Raw genomic sequence first — 21,662 nt, forward strand, 5'->3', positions numbered from 1 at the left:
AATTGGGATATTTGTAAGGGTACTGCGATATATAATAGGTAGGTAGGTAGATGCCATACAATTATTTATATGGACCGAAATGATGAATACAATCCATAATTTAAGCACAATACACAACATAGTGTAAATTAAGCTGGTTTCTATTCCAAAGCGATGTGACGTGAATGATAATCAACAATACAATGATCAAAAAAAGTATGTGCATGTTATATTTTAGAAAATTATTATTTAATTTCCTTAAAAATCACAACTCTGAAACAAAATCATAAAATAGAATAAAAAATAGAAAACAAAAGGAATGGAAATGCAATATGTAATACAATTTTATTTAATAAACAACGACGCGTGAATAGATTCTGAGATAACAGATGTTTTTATTCATTTGAGTTCTTTTTAATTTAATTTCTTTTTATTGCTGTAAAGGACGTACGACCGGACAGATATTACAAGGTAAATGTCGCGAAAAAAAAGTAATTATATATATACTTTTCTTTTATCTATAATACTTACATAAACTAACTGATAAACACATTAACCTTCTTTACATCACGCAATTGAGTGATAGTATAGGCTAAAAAATCTATTATAAGATATCAGTGACAACCCTAACAAGCCATCCCTATTTTGTCTTTTGGCGTTCCAAGTTAGTGTTTTCTCGTCCCTAATTTTTCCAGTCTCGTTCCAAATTACCCCACATACGTCCCAATTTTCCCCAAAAAGAAAGGAAAAAATATACATTTTTTATTTTGTCGAAATATTGTATTTAAAATGAAAATATTGCAACTTACCGTTTGTTTTGGTATTTCCAGGTGTATTAAAAACTTATATAAACTGTGATCTTATTGAAAAAACAACGATAATATTACTTTTTTGAAAAGTTCTTTAAGCTGTTTTAAAACGCACTTTTCAACCACTATTTTCAATTTAATTTGAGGAATTTTTGGGACCAACTTAACTCATATTTAGTACTTCCATAGTTAACTTGGTTTTTCTTCTATACATTGATAAATATTACCATAAAGAAAATTAGGTAGATTCCGTGCTACAGGTACTTTAAGAATCTTCCGCAGGTTTGTCCCAATTTACCCCAGAATCCCAATTTACCCCATGCCCTGGTACATAAAGATTCTGATTGTTGTGTAAATTTTCGCATTATTGTCACAAACACACATAGAAAATAGAGTACCTATAGTCGGATTTTTAATTAGACGAAGCCAGCTGACAGTAGCTAATGTCACTTTGTGAAATAATGTTGCTATATTTAAAGTAATAGTGATGCGTTCAGTTCTCGTTCAATCACATGAATGAACAATGAGTGTGAAGAGTTAATCATTAATTTCAAACTATAAAAGAATATTATTTATATTTTACAATAAAATTGTATTAAAGTGCTCCAATATATGTTACTAGTAGTATGTAACTACAATCAGTTTTTTTTATTTTCATTACCTACCCATAATTGTTATATTTTATACGTCTATAATCTATAATTTCAACTATTGTGTTATTTTTGTATAATTTCAACTGTATTGCAAATAGGACAGTCTTACAAGCTTCCTCGCAATGTTTTTCTTAATGTTTAAAACACTCGGTATTCAGTACAGGTAGATACTATAGGAACATAATATTTCATCGAAAACTCGTTGGTATGTACAAAGCACGCCTAAAATTCGAACCCCGTACCCGATATCGGCAATTCGGCACACCAACTATTCACTAGACAATCGAGGCAATTTCATTAATTCAGGAGTTTTTTCAATCGTTCACTTTGTCACAACACTATTTTTATTTCATCAAAAACTGACAACACAGTAAACGTCAGTTAACTTCGTCTAATAAAAAATCCGACTATACATACATTTACGAATTTACAATTTCGAAAATCTCAAATGAGTGAAGAGAAACTTAAAGATGAGACGCAGAGCCAATCAGTGGCTGGAATGGAAGCATTGAGAATAGAAGTTGATAACAAAGAAAATAGTGATCCATCAAAATCAGATAAATTAAAAGGTATCAAGTTGTGTGATCTTTTAAGACTCAAGTTTCTAGTTCTTGGAATAATTCGTGTGAGAGTGGTTATTAAAATGAAAACAAGTCCAAGAAATGTAAATAATATAACATATTAAAAAGAAGATATATTTAAATAAAAAATTGACATTTTCAAAAAACAAATCTAGGATTTTATGTCCCACCTAACTATAGAGAATATGGGTATCTATTTTAATTAGTTAATATCCTAGTATTAATAGTCAAAATTATTTAAAAATATAATGAAATTGAAGCATAATTTTGTCCAAAAACTTTGTGCCCTATTTAATAATTATATACTATATATAATAAAGTATAATTTATTTCATAAATGGTGTACAGAAATTCAGGTTACAGATTTTAAAAAAATGGGTAATCATAATGTGATGTAAATAACTATGAAAACACATAGGCAGTGTTTGAGGGGTTAACTAGAATTAACATGAATACATTATCAGTAATTGTAATAAAAATGGCCATGAGTACTTATGAGTTAACAATGTGGATGGGCAGATCCAGGCTTTCACTAGAGCTTCATGCATCTATGGTATTGACTATTCGAGCTTTATATCAGAATTCATGATACATTTGCAACAGAAATAAGCTGGGTCATCGACCTGGTCTGGTTGTAGTGTTACCACGGTAACCCTCCTGGCCTCGAAGGGGATCGGACGTTGGGTGTAAGAGTGCAGGGGAGTCGTTTAGTGGGTGGGTCCTAAAATTCCTTAGGCCCGCGGTCTGCTTCCAACACCTTGCAGATCGTTGAGTCCCACATACCCCGCGCGCCCCCTATACGCGGGGTCCTCGTAGGAAGTTCGGTCCCCGGCCCGAAAAAAAAAGGGTCATGGACCTAGAATTTATTTGGACTCAACTTATTTTGTCAGTGGTCAAGGCTGTCGTTTTACAATTTTATGGTGTGATCTATAAGTTAAATTCCATCACACCAAATGCACAGTAAAAATAATGAATCTGTCTCAATATTTTTCAGTCGACATTCTACTGAAAGCGACAGGGAATGCTCCTATAATGAAGAAAAAAAAATGGGCTGTTGATGCTGAAAAGCCTATTGGATGGATTATGGAGTTTGTAAAGAAATATCTCAAACTTGAAGCAGATGAGAAATTGGTGAGAGAGGATTACTTATTAAACTATATTATAATTTAAGACACTTTAATCTGTTGCATTTCTATCAGATTTAGATGACTGCAACATGACAACATGCATAATTCCTGAACTCTTGTGCTCTTGTCATGTGACAGCATTTATAACAAGAGTGATCAATCAGATGATTGTCCAGTTTTATTGTGACATACAAGCATAATTACCAATACCAAATTATAAAATTTTCAGTTCCTGTATGTGAATCAGACTTTTGCGCCATCACCAGATCAGATTGTCAGGAATCTTTATGAGTGCTTCGGTACAGATGGGAAACTGGTCCTGCATTACTGCAAAAGCCAAGCTTGGGGCTGAAGACTGATGTTAATTATAAGGCTGCAACAACTATATTGAAGAAACACTCTATATTTAGTTTTGTCAATCTGTTTGTTTTTATAGTTTATTTTCAATCATATGATTTGGAACATATTACCAAAAAAATAATCATACAACCTATATTCAAATAGTCATTGTTGCATTATAACATAGTGTACCCTTGTACGTGTAGTGTTCTTTAATAATATAGACATTACCAAGGCTAGCACCACCCTGCCTATTTCTGACGTGAAGCAGTGATGTGTTTTGGTTTGAAGGCAGCCGTTGTAACTATACTGAGACCTTAGAACTTATATCTCAAGGTGAGTGGCGCATTTGCGTTGTAAATGTCTATGGGCTCCAGTAACCACATAACACCAAGTGGGCTGTGAGCTCGTCCACCTAATCACCTAACCATCTAAGCAATAAAAATAAAAAATAAACATTTTAATGATGCTTTCAGAAACGATTTCGAATTTACAGTTTTACAGTTAAGTTATAGTAAGTTTTCTCCATCTCAAATATCTGTCTAATATAACATAACTACCATCTTAAGACAACGCAGTCCAGTCAATTTACCGAAACTTCAAGATTCCTAACATCAGTCAATGTTAGATTGAACGCTATTTTAATATTTAAATAATATTCAAACAAAGAAATGTGCTAAACGTAATACGGTGAATTGATTCATTTCAAATATTTTAAATTATAATAGTTACGAAATAAATAATGATAAGTAACGTAACATTAATAATTATATTACATCATATAAGCGCAATATCGTACATAATTATTTAAACAATGCTATCTTTTATTTGTTGTGTGTTGTAAATGTTTTAATGAAATACAATAAATACTATCAAAATATCGTTTTATTTATTTAAGAAAGAATTTAAAGTAAATATTTAAAAAGTCAGTCTTCATTTCTTGTCACCGCTCACGTATTGCTTGCTTGTGGTCCTCGTGGGCAGGTCGTCTAGAACAAGACAAAGCATTGTAAAACTATAAACGAATGCTTTTCTGAAAGTTTCCACTACAGCCGCAGCGAACGGAGACAACACGCACCTTTTTACTGGTGGTAGGACATCTTGTGAGTCCGCGCGGGTAGGTACCACCACCCTGTCCATTTCTGCCGTGAAGCAGTAATGCGTTTCGGTTTGAACGGCAGCCGTTGTAACTATACTGAGACCTTTAGAACATATCTCAAGGTGGGTGGCGCATTTACGTTGTAGATATCTATGGGCTCCAGTAACCACTTCACACCAGGTGGGCTGTGAGCTCGTCCACGCATCTAAGCAATAAAAAAAGACTCCGCTACTACCAGTAGCCCAGTAACATTATGGAACATCTTTCCCTTCAAACTGGATCTCGTGTGGTCAGCTGATTAACATAAGTACCTGGAGGCTTGCAGCACTTAACCCCGCTGTTTTTCGGGGGAGTTTTGTTGCTGGATCGTGCCGTAGCCTCGCAGAGACAGCACGAGTGGATGCTGCTTCGGCTTGTGTCCATGGCTTCTATTTTCTCCACCTGCAGAGGTATGAATAACTCGTGATTTCTACACAAGAAGTCTCCAAAGTCATCGCTTGTGGTTCAAACGGCATGAGACGGATTTCAGGTAAGCTATGCATACGGTTGGCTGATACAATAATCGATCAAACAAACTTCAAATTTACATACTCTTGCGAGGCGGTTTTTTTATTTTTATTGTTTAGATCCGTGGACGAGCTCGCAGCCCACCTGGTGTTAAGTGGTCACTGGAGCCCATAGACATCTACAACGTAAATGCGCCACCCACCTTGAGATATAAGTTCTAAGGTCTCAGTATAGTTACAACGGCTGCCCCACCCTTTAAACCGAAACGTATTACTGCTTCACGTCAGAAATAAGCGCGGTTGTGTTACCTACCCGTGCGGACTCACTAGAGGTCCTACCACCAGTGATTACGCAAATTATAATTTTGCGGGTTTCATTTTTATTGCACGATGTTATTCCTTCACCGTGGAAGTCAATCGTGAACATTTGTTAAGTAGGTACGTATTTTATTAGAAAAGTTGCAAAATTACAAATTCGAACAACGCTGCATCTCTAGATACAAATGCACCGGACCTCTTATCCTTTAGACCACGACGACATCTTCTTCTTCATCGTTCCCTCACTGCTGAGGATCGTGACCACATGTGATTTTCCTCCACAGTATTCCTCCCCATTGATGGCATGGACCACATGCCACCAACCGCTTCTTTAACCAAATCTGACCATCTGGCTGGCGTTCTGCTCGATAATCATCCACAACATGCCACATAGGTACCAAAATATTTACATTGTCTATATGGTATACCTCACAGTTTTGACATAGAAGAGCATTTGTGATACATGAGTTTTTGAAGACAATTAATATAAAGCATTGTATCTGCTTAACCTAAGTAAATAGATGGAGATACCTCACCTTAGATGGAGCACCAGGCAATTTAAACTGTCGATCGCCAGACCCCTTCGTCTTTTCAGAAAGAGGCAGTTTTAATTCATCTTGCAATGATTTCGGGGATTCTGTGATGCTCTTCCTATCCGCGGGTGCTCGGTCTTTTGTAATGTATTGCTATTGAAATTATTTTTATTATTAGACACAGATAGTGATCGTGATCCCTAAGCACAGAAAATTCAAAAAGATCCTAATATATTATATATTCCCTATATTCTGTGCGAATTTATATCTTTTTTTTACGATGAGCTCAGCGAGCAGAAAAAATTCAACGCGACATATCTCTATTTGTCCCTGCTCCGTTAGTGCGAGCCCCATTTGGAAGCTGAGGGTTGCGAATGTACCTAGTCAGGTCATAAATTCTGTCACATGTTTAATGTAAAATAATTGAAACAAGTTTATTCATTATGTAACCATTCATATACCAAAATGAACTTAACAAAACATAGATTCTTATGACACTAAAGTTTATTCAAAATGACCTCCGTGATTTTGAATACAGGCCTTCAATCTGCGCGGCCAGTCGTCTATCGCAGCACGAACGAGGTCCATGTCAATATCGGCGGCTGCCTTAATCAAGGATGTCTTGAGTGACTCCAAATTGGAATGAGGCTTTGAGCACGCCTTTTCCTCCAAGTGTTGCCATATCTTGTAATCTAACGGATTCAAATCTGGATTAAAGGAGGGCCAGTCTTTGTGCCGGATAAAGTCGATTTCACGCGCCGCCAGCCAGTCTTGTGTGCTCTTCGCTCTATGAGCTGGCGCCGAATCTTGTTGGAATACCCAGTGCCTGTTATTGAACATGGTATGAGAAACAGGTTCCACAAGGTTCGTCAGGACTGTATTTTGATACACAACGGCATTCGTTTTTACACCTTTCTCACAAAAATGTACCTCTGTTAAGCCCCAATAAGAAACTCCCAACCATACCATGAGCGAGGATGGAAAACGACCTCGTTGGACACGCGGAATACGGTTGCTCGCTTCTTCACTACTGTGTGCGTACACCTTATCATTTTGTTTGTTGTAGCTCTCTTCTACGGTAAAAATTTTTTCATCCGAAAAAAGAATTTCCCGATATTTTTTTCCCGCGTACCGCTTTAATAAAGCGCGGCATCTCTTCAGTCTCAGGTCCATTAGACGAGCATTCAAACTTCATTGTATCGTTCGATGGTACGATAAACGAATCTTTTGGTTATATTCAAATTTTTCAGTATGTTAAAAATTTGAATTGGCGCGTAACCGCAACGATGCAACGCAATAACTGCAACACGGTCTTCTTTAAGCGTCCACTCCATATTTAAAAATGAGTAAAGTTCTAAAAGTATACATTTTTATTTTCATGAACAATTCGAAATTCGAATTCAATAAACTTTTTTGTGGCCAGCATTCTAAAAGAAAAGTTTTTACTGTGTGACAGTACTTATGACCTGACTAGGTATTTTTGTATTGCATTTGTGGGCCATGGACCATTTGACAGTCACCTACCGTACGAGTTCGCAGTCTTCAGTGACGTAGGAGACTGTACTCGTGTTGTATTAACAATGAATTCATTGTCGTTTTGTTATGGTACTACATTTTTCCGTGTCGACTTCGGGGAAATTCACCTCGCAATATAAATGTTTTGGTTATTTTAAACCTCTATAATGTTTTTTTAACGATTGTCGACGATCATTAGGTATTATAATATTATGTTTTGAGTCCTTCATCAAAGGTCAGAGGTTCTTCGTTACAAGTCAGTCTGATTTCATCAGAAGAATACATCTACAGACTGTCTGATTAGTAAAATGGTGGTACTAAGATTAGTAAAATGGTGGTCATTTACATACTGAGATTTTTTAGTGGACTTTTTGGAGGATCCCGAGAAGTTACGTCTAGTGGCTTAGTTTCAATTTCCCACATTTTTACACTTTGACAGATACTAAACAGTTAATAAACCACCGTTATTACACATTTAATCCTGAAGAAACACTAAATAGACAAAATAAAACAAATCGCACAACCTCACTCCTCGCGTTCCCGCCAAAAAGTCATTGAAATAACACAATTTGAACGTAGTTGGTTCCTTACGTCTGGAACCTTCCACACGATGACGCAGCCGGCGGAGCAGCAGCTGACGACGCAGTCCCCGGCGGGCGCGAACCGGCAGCACGTGACGGCGCCCGCGTGCGCCAGCCCCGCGTGCGTGTACACGCCCTCCTGGTAGCGCCACAGCTGCACACAACCACAACAACCGCGGTAGGCGGCGGCTTGGCGCTCGGTAGGCAGCGGCTTGGCTCTGCCCCTGGCATTGCTGAAGTCCATGGGCGACAGTAACCACTCATCATCAGGTGGGCCGTATGCTCGTCTGCCTACACAGGCAATAAAAATAAAAAAAACACCTTCACACTACTATACCGGTTTTTCTTACCTATTCTCTAGTAAACTCGAGAGGTTTTTTTTTTGCTTGGATGGGTGGACGAGCTCACAGCCCACCTGGTCTTAAGTGGTTACTGGAGCCCATAGACATCTAAGACATAAATGCGCCACCCACCTTGAGGTAAGTTCTAAGGTCTCAAGTATAGTTACAACGGCTGCCCCACCCTTCAAACCGAAACGCATTACTGCTTCACGGCAGAAATAGGCGGGGTGGTGGTACCTACCCGCGCGGACTCACAAGAGGTCCTACCACCAGTTAAAATTATTATTCTAGATTCTCCGAGCTAGTAAGTGAGCTCACGGGGCTCAAACCTGACGTTATTGCTAACATGAACCCTAGCAAGAGTCGTGCTTCGCAGAATCTACCACCGGATCGGAAACGCGACCCACTGAGAAGATCCGGCGAGAAGCTCAATGGGCTGTGTCTGAGGGTTAATTTACTCGTCGAGCTCTTCGTCGCAAGCGACGGGTTCGAAGAGAACGATGACCGGTGCTTGAGGTACCTAAAAGTACCGTTAGTGGATCGGGAGGATCCGAAATCGTCGTCGAAAGAAGTCGTCGTGGCCTAAACGATAAGACGTCCGGTGCATTCGTATGTAGCGATGCACCGGTATTCGAATACCGCAGGCGGGTACCAATTTTTCTAGTGAAATACGTACACAACAAATGTTCACGATTGACTTCCACGGTGAAGGAATAACATCGTGTAATAAAAATCAAACCCGCAAAATTATAATTTGCGTAATCACTGGTGGTAGGACCTCTTGTGAGTCCGCCCGGGTAGGTACCACCACCCCGCCTATTTCCGCCGTGAAGCAGTAATGCGTTTCGGTTCGAAGGGTGGGGTAGCCGTTGTAACTATACTGAGACCTTAGAACTCATATCTCGAGGTGGTTGGCGCATTTACGTTATAGATGTCTATGGGCTCCAGTAACCACTTAACACCAGGTGGGCTGTGAGCTCGTCCATCCATCTAAGCAATAAAAATAAAATAAAATAAATGACGTGTTTTGGGCGACGTCGACTGCTTTCCATTCTGTCCGCAGGATCGGGAATGAGTCGCTGACACAAATAAACGTGTAAATAAATATATTTATTGTTTCATTGACCGCTCCGATGAGATTCCCGTATGACAATACATACCACCATAGATAATCATGAAGTAATCTCACAAGAAGTAATCTCTCAATAAATACCTTAACCATCTGATCATTCCCGCCGGTGACGAACAGTTCCCCGTCGCTAGATATATCGAGCCCGTTGATTGCGCCGGCTTTACTCGCTTCGAGCTGCCAATAAACTTAAGCTTAACTACACATAAATAAAACACCAAAAGATTTTGTGTGAAATTTAGAGCGCGCCTATAAAATTTATAATGATCTAATAAAAAAAATATAGGTAGAGTCAAGGTGAGTCAATGCCATCACTGCTTTCCTGTCAAGCCACAAAAATGTCGTTTAAATAGCCTTTTACTCCTCGATGTGTGTTTTATTTAAAAGAGTATCTTCAACGTGAGTCCATTGATAAGTTCGATACATTACACTCTAGGTATTGTGGTGGGCAGCGGCTTGGCTCTGCTCCTGACATTGCTGAAGTCCATGGGCGACGGTAACCGCACACCATCAGGTGGGCCGTATGCTCATCTGCCTACAAGGGCAATAATAAAAAAAAAACTAGCAGTCTAAATTAATTTAGTTTTATATTAAGGATGCGAGGCCCACTTCTCTAGCGAGATTCCCGCTGGCTGTCTCCCAGTAGGCGACCCGGCGGTCGGTCCCCCCGGTGAGTAGCTGGCACCCTCGCGGCTCGAAGCACACACACATGAACAGCGTGTTCGCGTACATCACCTGCCTACGCGACAGCGACCTGCAGGACGATTGAGCACATCAACAATCATCTTTACACCGACAGGCATAATCACGGGACCGGTGCATTCGCGTTGAGCGATGCACCGGTGTTCGAATCCCGCAGGCGGGTACCAATTTTTCTAATGAAATGCGTACTCAACAGATGTTCACGATTGACTTCCATGGTGAATGAATAAAATCGTGTAATAAAAATCAAACCCGCAAAATTATAATTTGCGTAATTACTTGTGGATAGTAAGGATGTCTTGTGAGTCCACGCGGATAGGTACCACCACCCTGCCTATTTCTGCCGTGAAGCAGTAATGCCTTTCAGTTTGAAGGGTCGGGCAGCTGTTGTAACTATACTTGAGACCACAGAACCTATATCTCAAGATGGGTGGCGCATTTACGTTGTAGATGTCTATGGGCTCCAGTGACCACTTAACACCAGGTGGGCTGTGAGCTCGTCCACCCAACTAAGCAATAAAAAAAAGAACAATGTGAACTTCGTTCCTTAGGAGATATGAGTTCGCAGTCTCAATCGTGCCGAGTTATTGAATCACGCTAGTCTGCAAAATATTATTATTATGATGGATATCAAGGACGTACCTACATATTTGCCTATAGTGCAATGGATAATGGTCGGTCCACCCATTACACAGAATCTATACTCTATACTAATATATAAATTTACAGTGGTTTTTATGGATGTTTCGTTATAACTACTGAACCGTGCATCCGATTGACTTGAAACTTGGTATTCGTGTAGAAAAAACACGTACTTAATGGATACGCTAATGTTTATATGAGTGTTGGACTCCCTACACCAGCTGCGGTTAATGATGAAAATCTTTGTGGGGGTGAGAAATAATAACGTTAATTTTAAATGCCCATCGAAGCGGACGGGTACAGTCAGTAATATTATAATATTTTATTTTACGATTGAACTCTCCAGTTGGTCAACTCACACGAGGTCCCATATGATACAGGAGCCGTCGGTCCCGGCGCTGACCGCCTCAGTGTTGTTGGGCGACACTTGTATGGCGGACACGGGGGACTTGTGCTCTTTCAGCACCTTCTTCAACGTCTGACTCTCGGGCCTTATGTCCCACACTCTCACCTGACAAAGATTTTCGACAGTCACAAACCTCACGTCGACGTTCGTGATTTACACACAATATAAAGTGAGGAAGTGGTCGTGGAGATATGGACTCCACGCGTCAATCTCAACCGTCAATGGATCTTTTGGAACCTTTGGGTTGGGTCTGCGGAGGGACTTTGGTTCCCTCTGTATTTTGTACCGTATGTTCCATGGGGAGTGCTCTGAGGAATTGTTTGAGATGATACCATCATCTCGTTTTTACCATCGCACCGCCCGCCACCGGAGTAGAGTTCATCAATTCAACCTGGAGCCTCTGCGTTCCTTCACAGTGCATTTCCAGAGGTCTTTTTTGCCACGTAACATCCGGCTTTGGAATGAGCTCCCCTCTACGGTGTTCCCTGAGCGCTATGACATGTCCTTCTTCAAAAGAGGCTTGTGGAAAGTACTTAACGGTAGGCACCGGCTTGGCTCTGCCGCTAGCAATGCTGAAGTCCATGGGCGACGGTAATAACTCACCATCAGATGGGCCGAATGCTCGTCTGCCTACAAGGGCAATAAAAAAAACCTATCTCAAATTATGTTACATTGCGTGCTGTACAAAAAAACAGCAATGGAATAATATTTATTAGTTCTATTAGTTCTCTAGTATCATCAGACTTCATTTTCGGAAACGGTTTCCTTCTAAGCGGTACACACTGACCTGTCCCTCGCATCCACCAGAAATTAGAGTCCTGCCGTCATTAGTCATGTCCAAGGCCGAAGTACCTTTATTGTGCGTGTTGTAGATGCAGTACATCAGTCGACCGGTGAGGGGAGTGAACGCTCTGATGTTACCGTCGTTCCATGCTGGAAGACATTAGTACAAAATATTATGTCCGAATTCTCTTCTTTAAAATGAAAAACATTTCATAAAATCAGATAAATAATTTATGGTACTACCTCTGTGTGTGTGGTGGTAGGACCTCTTGTGAGTCCGCGCGGGTAGGCATCATCATCCTGCCTATTTCTGCCATGAAGCAGTAAATGCAGTAATGCGTTTCGGTTTGAAGGATGGGGCAGTCTTTGTAACTATACTCGAAACCTTAGAACTTATATCTCAAGGTGGGTGGCGCATTTACGTTGTACCTATATGTCTATGGGCTGCAGTAGCCACTTAACACCAGGTGGGCTGTGAGTTCGTCCACCAATCTAAGCAATAAAAAAAATTAATAATTTATATGGTAAAAATGAACACTTCTGCAATAGAAGAATAATATACATGTGTATAGTAATCGGCAAACTTCTTGAGCAAATGACCTTGACTGCGCAGAACCGAATTTTAGATCACTTTGGTGGTGAGGGTGAGGCGCGACGGCAGGGGAAATCGTATCGAGCGCGTTATTGGTAGATCAGTCGAACCTTGCGTCCCGCACCGCGCCCTCATTCCGCTTGCTCCCAAAAGTACGCTTGCGTACAGTGGAAAGTCTATCGTTATTAATCGTTAAGTTATTTGTTATAATTGCTTGTGGACTTTGTTGCCATTGCTATTTGATGAGTGTTTGTTGATTTTTTATAAAACATACACTATGCCGTGACAAACTGGTGTAGTACTTAAAAGAAAGGGTAGAAAATTTGTGTACGACGTATATTGCTTCATTATAAAACAGGGGAAGAATGATATGGAAAAATTAAAACAGACTTCGGAAGCAACAAAAACATCAGTGAGTACTGTTAGGTGCATTATTAACGAAGCTAAAGGCTCTGGCTTGCTCGCCGTGTTTCGGACTCCGGGTAAGAAAAGATCAGGGAAGAAGAAAGTTACCGGAATGGATAGTTTCGTTCAATCTGTAATAAAAAGATGTAATCATAATAACTACGTAACAAGCAGCGAAACTCCGTATCGTAGAAAGGCTTCGAAAAATTTAAAGAAGATATAAATTTTAATGGCTCGGAATGAAGCTTACGACGAATTATGAAAGAGCTAGGCTTCAGATGGAAAAAAAGAACAGAAAATAATCGGAAGCTGGTAAATGAAAAAAGTAACATTCGATTACTACGAATCGAATATCTTCAAAAAATAATTAATTATAGACAAAAAAGAAGACCGAATCGACCGAGTTGTAAACTACGCCAATGAGCCCTATGTCGACTCATCACGATGATAGCGACTCGGGTGATGAAAACAGTGATGATGATGATGGTCAAGATTATGATAACGAAAAAAAAATTACAAAAACCAGCTTCGCTTCAACTGAACGAAGACCTGGCAACAGCTCTAGTTTTGACTTAATAGAAGGAATATCTATTTTACCCCAAGATTAAATTATTACAATTATTAACCTATATGTTTTGTTGATGTTCTAATAAATATATAAATAAATACATATGTTGATTTTAATAATTTAATAGCATTATGACGCAAAGTAAATAATGTTTTTGCACGTGAGTGTACCATGCGCAAACTTACCCCCACTACGTCAACAAATGCTCAAGAAGTTTGCCGGTTATTATACTCGAACTCGAAATGATAAAACAGTGGATATTCAACCTTATGCGTTTAATTTACTAGTTGAGATGTGCAATAGATCCTTTCTTATTTATTAATTGAGATGGCTAGAGGAGCTCACTGACCCCAAGAAAACGACATTAGGCTTCTTTTTTTTTTAAACTAACATTTTAGCGCGCGCTATTCTTTCCATTTACTCTGTAATAAAAGTTTTTCAAAGGCAATGGTCAAATAAGAAAACGAATTACCGGAAACAATAGACTTGCCGTCCCCGGAGAACAGCAGAGCGGAGCACGTGAAGTTGGGCACCACGATCCTGAGTAGTTCCTGGCACGTGTCGCGAGCCCACACGCGCACGTCGCCCGCGCCGCCCGTCGCGAACACGCCCGACATGCCTCTGCGGTCACACCTCAGTCTGTCCCGCTCGCACAGTCGCAACGCAGGCGTTACGGCGATGACATTACCAGCACTTTACGATACAATTACACTGCATACTCATGTGATTCCACTACAACCAGTCTTGTGAGATTCGGAATCGACTTTACATTTTTAATTTCGTCCTACGTAATAGTAATAGTCGTAGTAATAGTGTCGTTCAGTGATTTTCTCCCATCAACAGCCTATTAATCTTGTGAGTCCGCACAGGTACGTACCATCATCCTGCCCATTTCTGCCGTGTAGCAGTTATGCGTTTGGGTTTGAAGGGTGGGGCAGCCGTTGTAACAATACTGAGACCCTTAGAACTTATATCTCATGGTGGGTGGCGCATTTACGTTGTAGATGTCTATGGACTCCAGTAACCATTTAACACCAGGTGGGCTGTGAGCTCGTCCACCCATCTAAGCAATAAAAAAAAATCTTGCTGTTATCAACAGATGGCGCTTAGACAAAATATAAATAATAAAAATCTTACGTTACGGATGTTTTTCCCGGTTAGAGTACCCCTCCGCATCGTCCCATAAGGAACTTCGTTCCAAAACATTGCATTTTTATTGCAATCACGGAAATATGTGACTATTTTACAAACCCGACAATATAACAAACCCTCTAGTATTGCAAGAAAAAACTTCACCTGGGAAAAGCGATGTCGTTGATGGCGCACCGATGGCACGTGACCACGAGGGCGGGAGCGAACGTGCCGATGTCTATGGCGTATATCTCGCTGGTCCTCGTGCCGGCGAGGAGGAGACGCTTTGCGCCTTGGAGCTTCGGTGACTCCATCAACTCCAACGATGTGATGCTCCCCTCTAATTTTGTTGTTTTCAACTGGCAATTGAGAAGGCTTTTTGTTAGGGATTCTAGAATACGCACAGGCGTGGCTATCAGCGAGTGTTCTGGGGCTAGAAGGTATAATGACCAATGTGTTCGGATCGAGTGATTTCTCTTTTTCTGTTTAAGTATGTACCTATCTGATGCGAAGTAATCCTGTCCCGTCATGAAGGATTGGATAGGATATCGTATAATCAAATGAAACCCACAACAAATGATAATCTGTTTACTAGTATTTAGTTGGGGGTATTATGAGCGCGCATGGTTAGGTGCTACTTTCTTGCCTATTATTGCCGCCGGGTATTTGTACTCTCCGCTGAAACCACTTAACATCAAACAAGGCTGTGAGTTCATCGGACATGACAAAAAATTTAATAAAAAACTTACAGCCTTAAAGTGCGGTATATTCGGATCCAATATCTTGCCTTTAGGGAAGCTGCCCTTCCAGTTTATTTCGTCCAGGATGTCGATGGTGCCATCTCCGGCGCCAACAATCAAACAACCGTCGTCCATTATCAGAATCGATTCTATTCCTACGGCATAAGGAACAGTTTTTCCGTGCAACCATTACAAACAATTGAAACATAGGCAACATAAAAACTGATTATTCAGAAGGCATTTCTTCAGAGCTACTTTTTTTTTACCTATTCTGGTAATCTCGAGGGGCTATTCTAGAATCACTGAATTAGTTGGTGAGCTCACGGGGCTCAAACCTGACTATGTTGCTAACACTAACCCTAGCAAGAGCAGTGCTTCGCAGAATCTACCACCGGATCGGAAACGCGGCCCACTGAGAAGATCCGGCGAGAAACTCAGTGGGTTGTGTCTGTGGGTTAATTTACTTGTCGAGCGTCGGAAGCGACGTGTTCGGCGAGGGCGGTGACCGGCGGTACATGCTGCTTTCGATGTTACCCAGTAATGCGTGTGGTAGTGTAGTAACAACTTGCTCCCTCTTACTTAAGTAGGTAGGTAGTAAAGGCAGTGAATGTTGCGAGTCCGCAGGAGTAGATTGCGACTACCCCACCACCTATCTGAGTAGCCTAACATTTATGCGTTCCGGTTATAAAGGTGGGAATTATTTCTTAACGGTTGGGAGGTCAGCTACGAATAATGCGAAAAGAAAGAACAGGAATTTTCGAAGTAAATGAAAGTATATTATAAGTTTGTGGATAATATTGATTGATGCCTTTTGGTACCTTGACTATAGCAAATTGAATCCGGTTTCCTGCCTCTCTTCCAAGGACCACATTTAGCCAGACACCCCAGTAGCGCCGGCTTGCAATGGGCGATGGAAGCGAAAGGGTCAGGCGGGTAATTTATGGAGAACTTAATCATGTCACCCGTGCTATAGAAATCACCAATTACACAAATATATAGGATACTTATAATTCTCAGAGTTTAATATTAAATAATATCAATTATACAATGATGGTATTTTGACTTTGATGTCTTCTGCATAATAAATTCAAAAGTTGTAGTTCGACTTAAATGGATATGACAATTGAGGCCGTCAGCGCAAAAGTGGCCTAAGCTTAGCATAGTTATTATGGAGCAATGAGCTTTAAGTTTTCATGAGTTTGAATTTAAAAAAACAATATTTGCAAAAATTATGTTTACAAAGCCATCTGCTATCTATGGGTGAAACCATGGATAGGCCGGTTATGCATCAAAATTGATTATATTTTAAATTAATTTAAATATGCATATCAGCATGATTATGAAAAATTGTGGGTTAGGCCACTTTTGCGCTGACGGCCTAATTGATAGTTGTAAGTTCATATGTTAAGACAAAGAGTCTCAAGATAAGAGCACTTTGAGCTAAAAGGTCGTTTAAGGTTTTAGTGAAACAATCGTTTTTTTTTTGTCTAGCATTTTTACCACAAGATGGAGTCGGTTGATTGCGATTAATAAAAAAGGATAAGAATGAGTAAGAGGGTTGAGTTAAAAAGATCTGAGAAATAGAATAAAATGATTTAAAAAAAACGTGCCGCTCGATTCTTCTAATATTCTCTGGATGAAATCACAACCGTAAAACTAAAACTCACGTAGTACCAGCGTATCCGAAAGCATCGTCCCTGCTGATGGCGATGCAGCGGACGGTCCTGCGCAGCTTGCCGAGGGACACGTCCACAACGTCCAAGTTCTTGCTCTCCGCGCGAATGTTCCACACGCGGAGATTCGCTGAAAGAAAAAAAGATGTGTGGTGTCGTGGGACACCGGATAGGAACGAAGTTCCTTAATATAAAAATATTAATTTAAAGTTCTATTCGAGGTATAAAGATAATAAAACTGGAGCTTTCGCAACAACCCACGGTCATTCGGTAGCGTGCGAACTTATTGTGGTACACTTCATTCACGGTTGTTTGCATATGAGTTAGTGTATTGCGCAAACGAACGCTCTGAGATCGTGGTCAATGAATGATAAATAAATAAGTTATTTTTTGTACGTTATTACAAAGTTAAGTCGTACATTGTGTACATTACTAATGAAAATCTTACGTTACGGACGTTTTTTCCCGGTTAGGGTACCCCTCCGCATCGTCCCATAAGGAACTTCGTTTCAAAATTTCGTTATTTTTTGAGTCGGAAGGAAATTACCGATGCTCATTGATGTAGTTGATGGTAAGATGCGTAGGGCCTTATTTTAGCATTACATTGCAACATCTCACATCATGGCACGCCGGGCCTGCTGCCTTGGGCATACTAGCAGTCGATCTACGTCTGGAGAATCTGTCTTGCCTAGATGCATGGCAAAGCGGTTCAAAAGGAACATTAGCCGTTAAACTGATAAAATTCCTACTTTGTTTTCACGTCACAACACTAAGTTCGAAGTATTAGAGATAAAGGATCGGTCACTATTACATCACTAAAACATAGCGAATACCACCACTCTCTTTAAGACACGAGGTAGAAATCTCAATTACGTTTGAAGATCAAGTATGTTGCATGGGGAGTGCTCTGGGGAATTGTTTGATGATTCCATCATCTCGTTTTTACCATCGTACCGCCCGCCACCGGATTAGAGTTGATCTATACTACCTGGAGCCACTGCGTTCATCCACAGTGCGTTTCCAGAGATCTTTTTTGCCACGAACCATCCGGCTTTGGAATGAGCTCCCCTCCACGGTGTTCCTTGAACTGTATGACATGTCCTTCTTCAAACGAGGCTTGTGGAGCAGCTTAACGGTAAGCAGCGGCTTGGCTCTGCCGCTAGCATTGCTGAAGTCCATGGGCGACGGTAACCACTCACCATCAGGTGGGCCGTATGCTCGTCTGCCTACAACGGCAAAAAAAAAGGTCGCCTATTATCAATGTATGATTGCTTTGCAGCCGCATTAGACGGCATGATGTGTGCATGTGTTCGCCTGAGTCAAAAGCCTGGGATAATTTCAAAAGATACATTTAAGACTCACAATCTCCTCCAGTAACATAAGAATTAGCTCTCAAATTCAATGCTGTCAATGTTATGGCATCTCCAGTTGTAAGTTTGGCGGCGGCTGCCGTACCAGTGGCGGCTCCAGCCAGACAGTCCCATAGTACCACGCAGCCATCGTCCCGCCCACCTAGCGATATCATGTACCGCTCATCAGAAGAGAAAGTTAGGGCTTCCACGCGCACCTGAGGATATGTTGGCTTGATGGGTACTTTCATTTGATGTATGTAGATAAAAAATTATAAATCTTTATGAGGTTATAAATTTGGAATTCTCAAATGTATGTATTGAAAAAGTTACGACGTATTGTGATTTATGTATTTAGAAATGAAGGACTACTTATTGTGCTTTCTTTTGTTTGTATTTTTGATCAATGTTTTTTTTTATTGCTTAGATGGGTGGACGAGCTCACAGCCCACCTGGTGTTAAGTGGTTACTGGAGCCCATAGACATTTACAACGTAAATGCGCCACCCACCTTGAGATATAAGTTCTAAGATCTCAGTATAGTTACAACGACTGCCCTACCCTTCAAAACGAAACGCATTACCGCTTCACGGCAGAAATAGGCAGGGCGGTGGTACCTACCCGCGCGGACTCACAAGAGGTCCTACCACCAGTAAAATATGTCAACTTAATATTGTAATATTTTACTTCTAAACTCAAGTTCACTCAATGTTAGAGAAGTAAGGGGAGGAAGAGATAATGATTAATAGGAACTAATGAATTACTTTGTGCAACTCGTGACTGCCAACTTGCACCCGTTTGTTGAAGTCCCAGACTTTTGCAGACGCTTTAAATCCAATATGATTAATTTGACCAGATCCTACGTAGGTTCCTTTTGGGGAAATTGCTACAGTCGACACGCTGTTGGAATGTCCGCTGAGGAAGTACATCTTTTTTGTCTTCCACTCTTGGATGCAAACTTTGTTGCCCATTGGGTACACGATATGTTCGCAATCTGGATGGATCTTAAGGCCTCTGATTGCTGAACCTGGCGAGTAAGAATTTCTTAATTATTTGCGGGTGGTTTTTTTTATTGAATAGATGGGTGGGCGAGCTCATGGCCCACCTGGTGCTAAATGGTTACTGAGGCCCATAAGTATCAACAACGTAAATGCGCCACCCACCTTGAGACATGCGTTCTAAGTTTCAGTTTTATAGTACAACGGCACACCCTTCAAATCGGAACGCATTTCTGGTACCCGGCAGTAACAGGTCGGGTGGTGATACCTACCTGTGCCGGATCACAAGACGCTCTACAACCAGTAAGTATTTTAGCATGTATATATATTTACTGACAGGGCATTTAATGTAAACAATTTTGAATAATATTTGCACGCCGACCTGGTAGAAACACGCTGTTCTATAAAATAACTATCAAGTATCAACAACTTTGTAAACCGTGTTTTAGCTAATAAAGTTTGATTTGATTTGATTTATGTGTGTCCAATCAGTTTAAGCCGCGAATGCTACTGAAGTCCATAGACGCAATATGAATTCATCCATACTTGTAATAGCTTAAATCCTACACCCTCCATTTCATTGTTATCGTGCAGCTTACGATGCTATTTTTGCTTAATCGTGAAGTATTTCGTATTAGGTACATTATTCTCGCCTTCACGGTGTTTCTTAGGCTGTGACATGTCCAAAATGAGAAGTGAGAGGTCATGTTCAAAAGAGGTCTAAATGGTCCTGAGCAAGTAGCGGCTTGACTTTTCCTGGGATTGCTAATATCCATGAATGATGTTGTCACGGGCGAGCTGTATCCTTGTCAAATTTTTATATATCATTATTATTTAGGTAATAAAATTGATTCTAATGTGTCAGTTAACAAACATCTGCCTAGCCGGATCAAGTGTTTAAGAAAAGCGTTTGTTCAACCTAGTGGATCATCACAGTAGTAGGTATTGGTTGATCTATAAAAACTCCTTATCTATGTTTTACGAATCGTTTTTGAACTGAATGGAAAGTAAATATAATAATTAGTGCCCACGAAAGCCGCCTAGCACACAGCCCATATTTTGGTGGGTGTTTAGTGTTGTCTATTATCATCGCCAATGGCATGCATGGCAGGTTGTCGGAATACTGCCGCTACTCTCGATTTCTGGTAGTTATAGTAAACGAAATGAATTCAATGATTATTAAATTGTAGGCCGATGTATCATAAAGACTATAACACGCTTAGGAAGCTATCGATCTTACCATCGAACCCAATGATGCCGTAGGCTTCTAAATTTTTCACTTCCGAGGCCATTTTTCAGTATAAATAAAAACAACAAAAGCCAAAAGCAACCGTCAACTGGCCGAATGGCATAATGGGTAAACAACGCGTCGCTATGGTAACGGTCACGCAGTTAACTTCACAGTGCTAAAGTCATACAGCTTTGTCGGCACTGAAGTATGAAACCTATTTATCGTCCATGGTTTGTTTGACATCTATATTTAATTATTATGTGTATTCTCTACGATTCTATACAGGGTGTCTCACAACGGGTGTATTTAAACTGAAACTTTTGCTATAGTATCGACAATGCGGATCATGCTGAAAATGTTAAAAAAATATGTCATCATTAGTAGTTTCATACAAAATCTAATTTATTAATTGTTTTCAATGTTTGACATCCCTGGATTAAAAATACCGTTAGCCAATTTATTCAGTTACACCCGGCAGAACGAGATAGACAATAACAAATACGTTCAACTCATTTCAAACAATGAATAGGACAAAAAATGCAAATTAACACAATCATCCTTCAAATCGTTCTATCACATTTTTGTAGGATAGCCGTCGGAGTACCGTGGTTTGTGAGAAATGTGGATCTTCACGACGACCTGGAACTCGATTCCATCAGTACCTACTTATTTACAGTCTAAGCCAGTGCGCTATTTCGTGTGAAGACGACATGACACTATAACCTTATTATCGTGACTGCCGGTAACTACATAACCAAACCTGCGGACCGAACGGTAAACAGTCGCCGTCACTAAAAACACGTCATTTCGGACCCCCCCCGATCCACAATCGATGCTTCTAGGTAGCCCAAGCATCGTTCACTGTTCTCGTCGAACTTTTGGAGATATACGACAAAGGCAAGATCTTCCACCGAGCGGGTGATATTGATCGGT

General features: G+C 40.3%; 2 protein-coding genes across 2 annotated transcripts; one reads left to right on the plus strand and one right to left on the minus strand.

The window, feature by feature from the left end:
* The first annotated feature begins 1,108 nt into the window (after positions 1-1,108).
* On the plus strand, positions 1,109-4,366 carry Atg12 (Autophagy-related 12). Its single transcript, XM_089734359.1, has 4 exons — positions 1,109-1,187; positions 1,852-2,010; positions 3,017-3,153; positions 3,379-4,366. The coding sequence occupies exons 2-4, from the start codon at positions 1,890-1,892 to the stop codon at positions 3,499-3,501; spliced, it is 381 nt and encodes a 126-aa protein (XP_089590485.1). The 5' UTR covers positions 1,109-1,187; positions 1,852-1,889; the 3' UTR covers positions 3,502-4,366.
* On the minus strand, positions 4,356-21,090 carry LOC114248075 (cilia- and flagella-associated protein 52). The gene is made up of 16 exons (XM_028181200.2): positions 20,739-21,090; positions 19,265-19,527; positions 18,515-18,719; positions 17,147-17,282; positions 16,298-16,446; positions 15,489-15,634; positions 14,905-15,098; positions 14,081-14,229; positions 12,048-12,193; positions 11,214-11,365; positions 10,120-10,264; positions 9,595-9,687; positions 8,051-8,194; positions 5,948-6,097; positions 4,899-5,028; positions 4,356-4,477 (listed from the first exon to the last, which is right to left on the minus strand). Exons 1-16 carry the CDS (start codon positions 20,788-20,790, stop codon positions 4,422-4,424), a joined length of 2,310 nt encoding a protein of 769 aa, XP_028037001.2. The 5' UTR covers positions 20,791-21,090; the 3' UTR covers positions 4,356-4,421.
* Positions 21,091-21,662: the final 572 nt, after the last annotated feature.

The sequence above is a fragment of the Bombyx mandarina genome, chromosome 17 (genome assembly GCF_030267445.1).
Source record: "Bombyx mandarina strain Sakado chromosome 17, ASM3026744v2".
Lineage (NCBI taxonomy): Eukaryota > Metazoa > Arthropoda > Insecta > Lepidoptera > Bombycidae > Bombyx > Bombyx mandarina.

What these genes read in the sequence shown, in the direction of transcription:
- Atg12 (XM_089734359.1), top strand. Translation starts at nt 1,890, where the DNA reads ATGAGTGAAGAGAAACTTAAAGATGAGACGCAGAGCCAATCAGTGGCT. An exon ending in AAAATCAGATAAATTAAAAG is followed by an intron (nt 2,011 to 3,016) that starts GTATCAAGTTGT and finishes AATATTTTTCAG; the next exon opens with TCGACATTCTACTGAAAGCG. An exon ending in TTGAAGCAGATGAGAAATTG is followed by an intron (nt 3,154 to 3,378) that starts GTGAGAGAGGAT and finishes TAAAATTTTCAG; the next exon opens with TTCCTGTATGTGAATCAGAC.
- LOC114248075 (XM_028181200.2), bottom strand. Translation starts at nt 20,790, where the DNA reads ATGGCCTCGGAAGTGAAAAATTTAGAAGCCTACGGCATCATTGGGTTC. An exon ending in TTATGTTACTGGAGGAGATT is followed by an intron (nt 17,283 to 18,514) that starts GTGAGTCTTAAA and finishes TTTTTCTTTCAG; the next exon opens with CGAATCTCCGCGTGTGGAAC. An exon ending in TGCCTGGTGCTCCATCTAAG is followed by an intron (nt 5,029 to 5,947) that starts GTGAGGTATCTC and finishes ATACCTCTGCAG; the next exon opens with GTGGAGAAAATAGAAGCCAT.